Raw genomic sequence first — 12,189 nt, forward strand, 5'->3', positions numbered from 1 at the left:
ATGTTAAGGCAATTTAATGGCTCTTATTGGTATGTGCCACACTTATAACAAGATAGAGGAATTGATGGGACAAATAGAAATATGGATATGATGGGCATTGCATAAACATTTCTGCAAATTGGCTACAGCTAGGACCTGAACAGTAGTGAGAAATTATCTTGGTTCAGAGGATCAGAACGTAAAATCATTTTTTGTGGTGATAATTAGCAACAGTAAGAAGTCACTAGAGGGAGTGGTTTACAGGCTCCTGACAATGGCTACAATGTAGGACAGGGTACAAACCAAGGTAAAATGGTGAATTGTATTTATATAAAAAAAACTATGATAATCGTGGGAAGTTTTGTCCTTTTAAATTGAATAAATCAAATGGGGGAAATAGTCTGGTGGATGAGTTCATAGAATGTATTTGGGACAGTTTCTCAGAACGTGCATCTGGAACCAACCAGGAAACGGGCTATTTAGTAGTATGTAATGAGACAGGATTAATTAATGACCCTCCGTAGTGAGGGGTCCTCTGGTAAGAGTGCACACAAGAGCATTTCACATTGATCAAATTGCTGGAACTCTCTCCCTAACAGCACTGTGGGTGTACCTACACCATGGGGACTGCAGTAGTTCAAGAAGGCAGCTCACCACCACCTCAAGGGCAGTTGGAAATGGGCAATAAAGGCTGGCGTAGTCAGCAAAGCCCATATCCTGTAAAATGAATTTTTAAAAAATTCAGTGAGAAGTTTGGAACTAAGTGTTTTTAAACTGAGTTGGCTGAAGTGGACTGGAAAAATAAGTTGGAAGTAGGACAGTGGAGAAGCAGTGGCAGACATTAGACAGAGTTCCTAACACTCAACAAAAATATATTGAGACTGAAGGATGCAACATCCATGGATAACTAAGGAAGTTAAGGATGGTGTCAAGCTGAAAGAAAACATAAACAATGCAACAAAAGTTAGTGATCAACCAGAGGATTAGGAAAATTCTAGAAACCAGTGAAGGTGGTGGAAGGTCACCGGTTTCATGCCAGGCAATTAGGGCTTAGGAGCCCAGAGAGCCATTCACAGCTCTGCAGCTGAGAAATTGGAGTTCGGAGAAGCCCTGGGGCAGTACCAGCTTGGTGAAGGTAGTGGCCTGAAAAAGTGAGTAGGTAATTTTGGAATGCAGTTTAGAGAGATTGAACCACCAGGAAGTGAGCAGTTGTTGAGGCAGTCAAGTCTGAATGGCTTTTGAGGGAATACAGAGGCTAGATCTTGAGTTGAAATTCTTAGTGCAGGTGACCAGTTTTAATGAAATTTTGACTTAGTGGCCACTGGGTGGGTAGCTGAAAAATCTGTAGGATCTGTCTTGGTTGCAACTGCTATGTAATATGTAGTGTCCTGTTTGACCACAGTCTGCCTGTTGATAACCTAATTTTTGAATTCATTCTGAATAGTATAGATTGTAAATTATTTTGTTTTTCTGATTTTTAGTTTATTTTTTAACTGAAATCTTAATGGCTTTATACTAGAATGGCAGGGAGAAGGGTACCTGAGCAGGGAGACGATGGGGAAACAAGAATAAAAAAGTGGAAGGCAGAAAAAACGGGCGACAAACAGACAAATAGAGAAAGGAGATGGGGTAGCATTTAGTAAAGGAGGAAATCAATGCAATAGTGAGGAAGGATATTGGCTGGAAAATCATGATGTAGAACCTGTTTGGGTGGAGATAAGAGACATCAAGGGGCAGAAAACGTTGATGGGAGGTTGTCTATGGGCCCCCAAACAGTAATGGAAGGCATTATGCAGGAGATTAGAGATGCATGCAATAAGGGTACAACTGTAGTCATGGGTGACTCCAATCTACATATGGATTGGACAAAACGAACTAGCAATAGTACTGTCCAGGAGGATTTCCTGGAGCGTGTATGTGATGGTTTTACAGACCCAAGACATTGAGGAACCAACTACAGAGCAGGCTATCCTAGACTTCTATCCTAGGTATTGTGTAAGAGAGGATTAATTAACAATGTTGTTGTACAGGTCACTTGGGGAAGAGCGACCATAAAATGATAGAATTGTTCATTAGGATGGAGAGTGAAGAAGTTAATCCGAAACTAGGAACCTGAATCTAAATAAAGGGAACTGAGGGTATGAGGCGGGAGTTGGCAATGATGGATTGGGGAACATTACTAAAAGGGTTGACAGTGGATAGGGCAATGGTTAATATCTAAGGGACTTAATCATGAATTGCAATAATTCATTCCTGTCTGGTGCAGAAGTAAACAGTGGCTTACAAAATAAATTAGGGCTAATATTAGATCCAAAGAGGTGACATACAATTTGCCAGAAAAAGCAGCAAGCTTGAGGATTGGGAGCAGTTTAGAATTCAGCAGAAATGGACAATAAGATTGATCAAGAAGGGGAAAATGGAGTTTGAGAATAACCTTGCAAGGAACATAAAAACTGACTCTAAAAGCTTCTATATATATGAAGAGAAAGATTAGCAAAGACAAGCGTAGGTCCCTTACAGTCAATTAGGGGTAGTTATAATGGGGAACAAAGAAATGGCAGAATTGAACACCAAGTTTTGGTTCTGTCTTCACAAAAGAGGACATGTAATTTCCCAGTAATGTTAGGGAACCAAGGGTCTGTTGAGAGGGAGGAATTGAAGAAAATCAGTTTTAAAAAAGGTGCTAGAGAAATTAATGTGGTTAAAGGCTGAAAAATCCCCAGGGCTTGATAATCTACATCCCCAGAGTACTAAAGGGAGTGGCCCTGGAAATATTGGATGCATTGGTAGTCATCTTCCAAAATTCTGTTGTCTCTGGAGCAGCTCCTACAGACTGGAGGGTGGCAAATGTAACTCCACTATTTAAAAAGGAGGGAGAGAAAAAACAATTACAGACCGGTTAGTCTAACATCAGTAGTGGGGAAAATTCTGGAGACTTTTATAAAAGACATGGTAATGGAACACTTGGGGAAAAGCATTAATGGGATTAGATGAAATCAGCATGGGTTTATGAAAGGGAAATAATGCTTAACTAATCTGGAGCTTTTTGAGGATGTAACTAGTAGAATAGATAAGGGAGAACCAGTGGATGTGGTGCATTTGGATTTCAAGAAGGCTTTTGATAGGTCCCATGAGAGGCTAGTGGGTACAATTAAAGCACATGGGAACAGGGGTAATATACTGGCATGGATTGAGAATTGGTTGACAGATCAGTAAGTGTGGGAATAAGTGGGTCTTTTCCGGGTGTCAGATGGTGACTAATGGTTTACTGCAGGGATCAGTGCTTGGGCCCTAGCTATTCACGATAAGTACAAATTACTTGGATGAAGGAAACAAATGCAATATTTCCAAGTTTGCTGATGGCAGTAAGCTGGGTGGGGTTGAGTTGTAGAGGATGCAAGGATGCTTCAGGGTGATTTAGATGTGTGTGTGGGCAAACACATGGCAGATGCAGTATAACGTGGATAAATGTGAAGTTATTCATTTCGGTGTGAAAAACAAACTATTATTTAAATGGTGATATATTGGGAAATTTTGATGTATAAAGGGAACTGGGTGTCCTTGTACACCATTCAATAAAAGTAAATAGGTGCAGCAAGCGTTCAGGAAGACAAATGGTTGTTAGTCTTCATTGCAAGGAGGATTTGAGCTCAGAAGTAGGGATGTCTTACTGCAGTTATACAGGGCCTTGGTGAGACCACACGTTGAGTATTGTGTGCAATTTTGGTCTCCCTACCTAAGAACGGATATGCTTGCTATAGAGGAAGTGCAGCAAAGGTTCATTAGCCTGCTACCAGGGATGGCAGGACTGTCATGAGAGATTTGTTCGACCTGAGCCTGTATTCACTGGAGTTTAGAATAATGGGAGGGGATTTGATTGAAACATAAAATTTTAACAAGGCTAGGTAGACTGGGTGCAGGGAGGATGTTTCCCCTTCTTGGGGAGTCTAGAATCAGGGGGCCATAGTCTCAGGATAGGGGGCAGGCCACTTAGGACTGATGAGGAAACACTTCTTCACTCAGGGTGGTCAACCTGTAGAATTCTCTATCACAGAAGGCTGTGGAGGCCAGGTCACTGACTATATTCAAAAATTGATACATTTTTGGATATTAGGGGCATCAGTATGGAGAGAAAGTGGGAATATGGCATTGAGATTGAGGATCAGCCATTATCATATTGAATGGTGGAGCAGGTGTGAAGTGCTGAATGGCCTATTCCTAGTGGGTAACTGGGATTTCAGACTGTCCTTCAGAGTTACTGGTCCCTAACTGGATTCTGGATTGTTGTAACTACAATCTACACATAACCAATACTTTAATCTGTATACAAGTTTAATAATGCAATTTTAACATTAACTGTTATGAAGTTACACTTTTGGTTACAAAGCTTAGTAACATGAAGTGGATTTTAACAAGATTTTTGTGTGTGACAGCATTACTTCTACAGGTTTTTAAAATTCATTCACGGGATGTGGGCTTCACTGGCTGGGCCAGCGTTTATTGTCAATTCCTATTTGCCCTTGAGAAGGTGGTGGTGGTGAGCTGCTGCCCTGAACCACTGCAGTCCATGTGGTGTAGGTACACACACAGTGCTGTTAGGAAGGCAGTTCCAGGATTTTGACCCAGCAACAGTGAAGGGACAGTGATATATTTACAAGTCAGGATGGAGAGTGACTTGGTGGGGAACTTCCAGGTGGCAGTGTTCCCATTTATCTGCTGCCCTTGTCCTTCTAGATGGTAGTGGTCGTGGGTTTGGAAGGTGCTGTCTTAGGAGCCTTGGTGAATTCCTGCAGTGCATCTTGTACACTGCTGCTACTGTGTGTCGGTGGTGGAGGGAGTGAATGTTTGTGGATGTGGTGCCAATCAAGTGGACTGCTTTATCCTGGATAGTGTCCAGCTTCAGTGTTGTAGGAGCTGCACTCATCCAGGTAAGTAGGAAGTATTCCATCACACTACTGACTTGTGCCTTGTAGATGGTAGACAGGCTTTCGGGAGTCGGGAGGTGAGTTACTTGTCACATTATATTCCTAGCCTCTGACCTCTTGTAGCCACGGTATTTATATGGCTAGTTCAGTTTCTGGTCAGTGGTAACCCCCAAGATGTTAATGGGGGATTCAGTGAAGGAAATGCCATTGAACATCAAGGGGAGATGGGTTGGATTCTCTTGTTGGAGTTGGTCATTGCCTGCCACTTGTGGTGCAAATGTTACTTGTCACTTGTCAACCCAAGCTTGGATATTGTATTGTCCAGGTCTTGCTGCACTTGGACATGGACTATTTCAGTATCTGAGGAGTCATAAATGGTGCTGAACATTGTGCAATCATCAGCAAACATCCCCACTTCTGACCTTTATGATGGAAGGAAGGTCATTGATGAAACAGCTGAAGACGGTTGGGCCTAGGCCACTACTCTGAGGAGCTCCTTCAGCGATGTCCTGGAACTGATGACTGACCTCCAACAACCACAACCATCTTCCTTTGCTAGGTATGACTCCAACCAGTGGAGCGTTTTCCCCCTGATTCCCATTGACCCCAGTTTTGCTGGGGCTCTTTGATGTCACGCTTGGAGAAATGCTGCCTTGATGTCAAGGGCAGTACAGTTCAGTTCACAAACTAATGCTTATTCATATTCATTATTCAAAGTAAATATAATTGCAGAAAGGTCTGCAGAATAAATGGTGTCAGGGAGAACCTGAAAGTGGTAAACTGTGCTAGATTTGTTTAGTCTGTATTGATTGATTAAGTTGACTCAGTTGAATAGGCTAGACAACATGGATCAAGTTATGTGAGGGTAGCAATAGTTCATGCTATTCTCTGGGGAAAGAACCCAATATCAAGACAAGAGTTGGTCCCCCGATCTCTTTTTGGGTGTTAATTTGTCAAATTCCTCCTGCCTTTAAAAATTCCTGAGTACAGAAGCTCTTGAGGTAAATCGCAACTACATTTACAAACTAAGTTCCGGACTAATAAACTGGTTCCTAACTGGTGTTACCTGGTATTATGATGTCATGGTTCAAGCCTAAAGGTATTAAAATAATGTTCCTTGGAATAAGGGCAGGAAATGAAGGTTTTAATTCCTGTGAATATAAACCTGAATATTCCTGTGAATACCTGTGCTAGATGGTTCCCCTCACTTGTGGTTGCCTCTCGCCCCCCCCTTCTCTCTTCCCCCAAATTATCAAGCCATGTAGGATAGTTGTATGTGTTTTAATCTAGATCACATTAAGTGTAGGAGATGCTTGAGCAATGTCCTATGCCAGTTCATAGCTTGACAGAAACTCTCATGTAGACTCTGTTCAGTGGTACAGCTAGTTCTAGCTGTACTACTGAACAGTTGCTTACCCATGTAGCTGTTCTAAATCTCTAGATATTAAGCCTTTTCAAGTCATTTGTAGTTTACCATTTTTTCCCCATGCTAGAACTAAATACAGGTTTACAGTTGTAAAGATCAAAGTAGTTAGTTGCTTTTATCTGCCCCTGCACAATTAAACCTTCATAACTGCTGTTTGAAGACAGCCTAGAAAGTATTTCTAAAGTTCTTTTCAGGAGATTGCACTTGTTGAGTATTCCAGTGGTACTTAATTTTTATGGATCCTGCTAGCTTGCTGTGCCACCTTTTTTGTAAGTGGAGGTACTAAGTCTTGCTCAAACAAATGTTTGCCTACTTGAAGTGATTTTTATTGCAGTACTGTATTGGCTAGCCGATATCAGTCCTTTTCCTCTAATCTGCTTCTTGTGACCTACATGGCACCCAGTCCCCAAACTACAATTTTAAATAGTCATCCTTATATTTAAATATCTGGTTTTGCATTTTAACTCCAACCCTTCAAGCAATATTTACTACTCTCCTCTCTCCATTCCTTTGACACTTGCGCATGACCAACAAGAACAGGGGCTGTTCCAGACTTCATTTTGGAAAGTACCCTTTCCATAGCTTTATTTGCAAGAGCATTTTGGTGCTGATAATCATTCGGTTAGATTTGGTGTAGTTATGGGTAAGGATATAGAGACTGAGTGAATTGTAAAGGGCTATTTTGCAAAGCTGAGATCATTTGACAAGTGTCCTGGAAACAGCTGCTTGACAGTAAATCAGTGTCTAACCATTGGGAGGCATTCTTGGAGGAGGTAGAGGATGCATAATGTCTTCCTTGCAGAGGGCAGGACTTTTCAAATCTAGTACCCTTTGATGCCAGAGCTAGATTAAGTTGAGGCAAAAAAAAAACTTGTCAGATACCAAGAACTCATTGCAGAATGAGTATGGAAAGTGCAGGGTTGGAATTGGGAAGCATGAAAAATGTTAGCAAATTAAATCGAACAACCCAAATATATTCATAAATGCATAGAACAAGAGGATGACCAATGAAAGAGTAGGGCCTTTTGGAGACCAACATGGCAATTTGTTTGTGGAGACCAAAGACGCACGCATGCTTCTTAATGAACACATTCTGTGATGATGCAAACATTGTAGGTGAGAAATTTTGATGGGATAAACACAGAAAATAAGTGATTTAGCATTTTGAAAGCTGATGGATGAGACCTGCATAAAATATATCCCAGGCTAAGAGAAGCAAGGAAGGGAATGGTGGAAGCCCTCACCATTTTCCAATCCCCTCTGGTTACAACCATGGTGCAGAAAGACTGCTGGCATTGTATGTTAGAGGGAATAAACTTGAGTAATTACAGATCAGTCAGCCTAACCTCTGGTGGAAAATTATTGAAAAAGGTTCCAAGGGACAGGATAAAGCATTACATTGAGGACAATAGGCATGGATTTAAGGGAAATTCATGTCTGACCTGTGTTTTTCAGATGAGTTGATGAGGGTAACATGTTTGTCAAAAGTCTTGTTAAAATCAATGTGGGTGGCTAGGTCCTGTATGGCAGACTGGGCAGAAAAGTAAAAGCAGATGCTGAGTTGGATCCATAATTGGTCCCATGGCAGGCAAGTGTGACAACTGGTATTGACTGTTTCCATTGGGGTTCTGCAAAGCTTGGCTCTTGGGCCTGTTATAGCTTAAATCATATACCACTATGTCAGGGTCATGTTTGAGGTTTGCAGTTTATCAACCTCACAGCAGACACTGAGGAGGAAAGCTGTATCAACTACGAGACCAGCTTTACTTGGTTTGATTAGGTTTAGAAGATCAGATCTCCCCTCACTTGCTGTGAAGAAAAAAACCAGTTTCACTAACCTAACTTTGTAGTTAAAACCCTTACCCTGGAATCAACCATTCTGGTAAATCTGCTCTGCACTCAAAAAGATGCCCATAGCTTTCCTGAAGTGTGGTAACCAGAACTGGATGCAGTACTATAGGTGTGGCCTAACTGAAGCTTCATAAAGCTCAGTATAATTTCCCTGCTTTGTACTTGATACTTTTATGAAGCCCATGATCATATGTGCTTGGCCAACAACTGTTGTGTCCTTCCACCTTCAAAGTTATATGCTTGTGAACCTCTGCACTTGCTTTAGAACTGCACCATTTAAGTCTGTATTGCCTTTCCCTATCTCTCCTGCTCAATGCAACACCTCATACTTCTCTATTACATTCCATCTGCTGCTTGCTTATTCATTTTGCTAGTCCATCTGTCCTGTTAAGGTTAATTGGAATGCTCATTTTGCCAAACCTTCCAAGTTTGGTATGGTAAATTTTGAAAATTTGCCCTATATTCCAATGTTCAAGTCATTTACAAGGGTGTACCACACCACATGCACTGCAGCGGTTCAAGAAGGCAGCTACTGCCACCTTAAGGGTATCTAGGGATGGGCAATAAATACTGGCCCAGCCAGTGAAGTCCACATCCCATGAATGAATTTTTTAAGTTGAAAGCAGAGACCTGTCACTCGCCCTTAAACGTCATAGTATTTTACCTTTCAGTCTTTAAAACAACCATTTGCCATGACTCATGTTTTCTGTCCTTAATCCAAAATTTTTCATCTAAGCTGACCCTCTTCTGTGAGGCTTAATTTTGTTAACCAGCTATTTGTGGCACTTGTCAAATGCTAGAACTGTATTTTTAAAACTATTTATAAACTGTTGCCAAAATGCTGCTCACTGCATTACAGAAAGGATGTGACCATATTGGAAAGGATACAAGGAAGATTTACAAGGATGTTGTCAGGACTGGAGAATTGTGGCTATCCATTGTTGAAATGGTTTTCTGTGGACAGAGGAGATTGAGGGGGGAATTTAATTGAGCTGTATAAAATTTGAAAGCCTAGGAAGTGTGTAGGGGGAGCAATTTTCTTAGAGGGGTTAATAGCAAGACATACCTAAACTTACAAGAGGATTAGAGTGCACATTTGGGGGTGGGGGGGGTGGGGGGTGGTCTGAAATTCACCACCTGAATGGTGGGGGCAGAAACCCTCATCACATTTTAAAAGTCAGGATGTGCACTTGTCTGTATCCCTGTGGGCACTGCCAAGAAAAGGTAAGTGGGAGTAGGCTGGATACGCTTTCTTTTTCAGCCAGCACATGTGATGGATTGAATGATTTCTTCCTTTGCTATTTGTGACACAGTTTTGACCATGTCTCAGCTCATCTGCTGAAACCCACATCCATGCCTTTGTACCTCCCACCTCCAACATTAACATGTCAAGTTCTCTAGTCAACCTCCCTACTGTATATTAACTTACACCAAATCTTGTTCACTCAACTGATTCTTGATGTGACGACAACTGAATTTTAAAACATTAGTTTTGAAGTGTCTCCATGACCTCTTGCTTTGCAATCACTGCATCCTACAAGCCTTGCATTTCTTGTAATTCTCCCATTCTCATCTTGCAGATTCCTTAGTTATTTTAATGACTCCACCATTGGCAGCTGTAGTTTCAGCTGTTTTGACCCTAAGCTCTGGGCTTCCCTCTTTAAATATCTTTCCCCACCTCAAGTTTCTTAACCTCTGACCAAGCTTTGGTCATCTTTTCCTCTAGATCCTTGGCATTCTTTATTGAGGCTCTTAAGTGCTTTGAATGTTCTGATATGTTTTAAAGGAGCTGTATAAATGCAGGTTCTGGAAGCATCGAGTGCTTTTCCAACAGTCCTAATGTAAATGAAGCTGTTTGAGTGAATGAGCTATAATTGAAGCTGATTTTTTTTGTGCAACCCCTTGCACCCTCAAACTGTTCTGAGGCAATTATTTTTTTGAAGGGTAAATATGGGCCCTGGTTTTGCAGGCCAAGGATCTACAAAGTAATGGAGCTGAGGGGGGCAATGTTGGCAAGATACTGAAAAATCTTGCTCTTTGAATAGTGTTATGCAATCTTACTTTCTGGTTACTCAACTGATTGGACCTAGGGCTTTGTCAAAAAGATGGTACCTATAACAGTGCAGCCCTTCCTCAAGACTGCTTAGTACAATCTAACAAGCTTAAGCCCTGGAGCTGGTATTGAGCCTGTGACTCTGCTGAAGTCCTTGTTAGTGGCTCTGCAATTTGGAAAAATATTTGCATAATATTGAATACTAAATTGAACAACTTTGAATGCAGAGATGATTAGAGACCAGGCAAAGTTAGTACCCTGGAAATTAAAGTATACAACTGGGATGAACTTTTACACATTGGGCTTATTGAACTAGTAAAATAGAGATACAGGGAAAATAATGCTGGAAATACTTGCCTGGTAGAAGCTGAAGAGAAAGTCAATTGTTTCCTGTCATTGAACCTAGAACTGTTCTGACAAATGGTTACTGGATGCAATGTTGATTATTCACTCTGCAGATGCTACCAGACCTGCTTGAGTATCTTCAGAATACACTGCACTTTGTTCTTCTATAAATACAGCTGCCTGACTTTAGATCAGATTGTATTTTAGAACAGTTCTGTTAAGCATTTCAGTTCCATGGATAGATTGCCCACTGCGGAAATGTGCTTGGTCCTACAGGTACAAAAGGTGGAATGTTTTCATTCTCTCTGCAAGCACGCCACCATTCTGCTTGTAGTCTGGAATTTTCTCCATAGCAAGAGGACAAGGTGGAAAAGATTAGCCTCTACGTGGAACCATGCAGTATATGGTCTATGCTTTTGCATTAGTGAGCTGCTTTTAAAAGCTATCTATTTGCAAATCATGATGCTTACTATATATTATTAGCAAAAGACGTACAAAGTTAATCTGCACCAAATTGCAATGCAGTTTAATGTTTGCAGTTGGCTAAAATATAATGGTATTGCTGCATCTGGTGAATTGACAGTTCCCATTTCTTTTACAGCTTATAATCCACTTGGAACAAATCGCTCTATTAATTTTCCAATGTTGAGGATTTGTAAGTCTGCACTTTTTTGCACTTAAATAGTGTGTGAAAAGGCATGAAATTTGGCTTTGAATATTGTAAGATCTTTCACATGCAGAGCTGGTCTCATTGTTACTGTATTAAGTAACATCCAATTACCAGTTTTGAACTAAATTTCCCTACCTTGAACTTAACCAAATTAATGCTAATTCAAGTCCCATTATATGAAAATTGAACTTGGCTTAAACTTTGGCTTTTAAGGTTGATCTGCAAGTAGATTTTGGGTTTTCTTTTGACACAGATGACAGCACTAACAGCAATAACCACCTGCTTAGAAACTTGACTCTACCCAAGAAAAGAATGCTACTTTGCTTTGTTTAAACCATATTTTGAGCTTTTCCTGCAAATTGCACTGTCACCCCGTATCTATTAGGGAAACCACAACCAGCTGTTTTTAATAGAAGAGAGCTATGTATCCAGTAATGTTTGAAGGCACGCACCACACCCCCCTCTTGTTTTTGTTATGGATAGATTCTGAATAATGGCTTATACTGTTGCTCAGCTTTCCCAAGAAGTCCCTGGCAAGAGGTGGACATACATCAGAACTGCAATGATGTCTGGCTGGACCGATCTGGTACGATCTTTGGTGTACTGTACTGGTGCATGATAAAATGCAGTTTTGTACTAACAATTGCATGCACCACTACATTTTGCTATTTTGGTAGATACATATTCAGTTTGATAATCTGGTTAGTGGTTAAGTAACTACCTTTCCCAACATAACTTTATTGGGGCCTACAAATAAGTCAGTGATCTCTGAAGTAGTGTGGGACAACATACTTGGACACTAAAGGTTAATGCAGTAACTTGATGAATGGGGCTGATGGTTCATAGTGTGCTCTGACAATTTCTCCATTGGCATCCATTATGTTGAACGCAAATGCACATCTTTGGAAAAAGTACATCACATTTGACAGTTCCTAAAATT

The 12,189-nt window shown here is 40.8% G+C and overlaps 1 protein-coding gene across 3 annotated transcripts in view; it reads left to right on the forward strand.

Annotated features, from left to right (window-relative positions):
* Positions 1 to 12,189, forward strand: part of ddx3xa (DEAD-box helicase 3 X-linked a) — a 62,295-nt gene that overhangs the window by 16,376 nt on the left and 33,730 nt on the right. Inside the window, exons 4-5 of one of the 3 annotated variants that reach the window (XM_041211446.1) lie at positions 11,181 to 11,234; positions 11,764 to 11,835. The exons of 1 other annotated variant lie outside the window; for it this stretch is intronic. In XM_041211446.1, the coding sequence (XP_041067380.1) occupies positions 11,181 to 11,234; positions 11,764 to 11,835 (126 nt within the window). The remainder of the gene's footprint in view (positions 1 to 11,180; positions 11,235 to 11,763; positions 11,836 to 12,189) is intronic. One more of the 3 variants, XM_041211447.1, reaches the window with a different exon arrangement.

This window comes from Carcharodon carcharias, chromosome 18 (assembly GCF_017639515.1).
Source record: "Carcharodon carcharias isolate sCarCar2 chromosome 18, sCarCar2.pri, whole genome shotgun sequence".
Lineage (NCBI taxonomy): Eukaryota > Metazoa > Chordata > Chondrichthyes > Lamniformes > Lamnidae > Carcharodon > Carcharodon carcharias.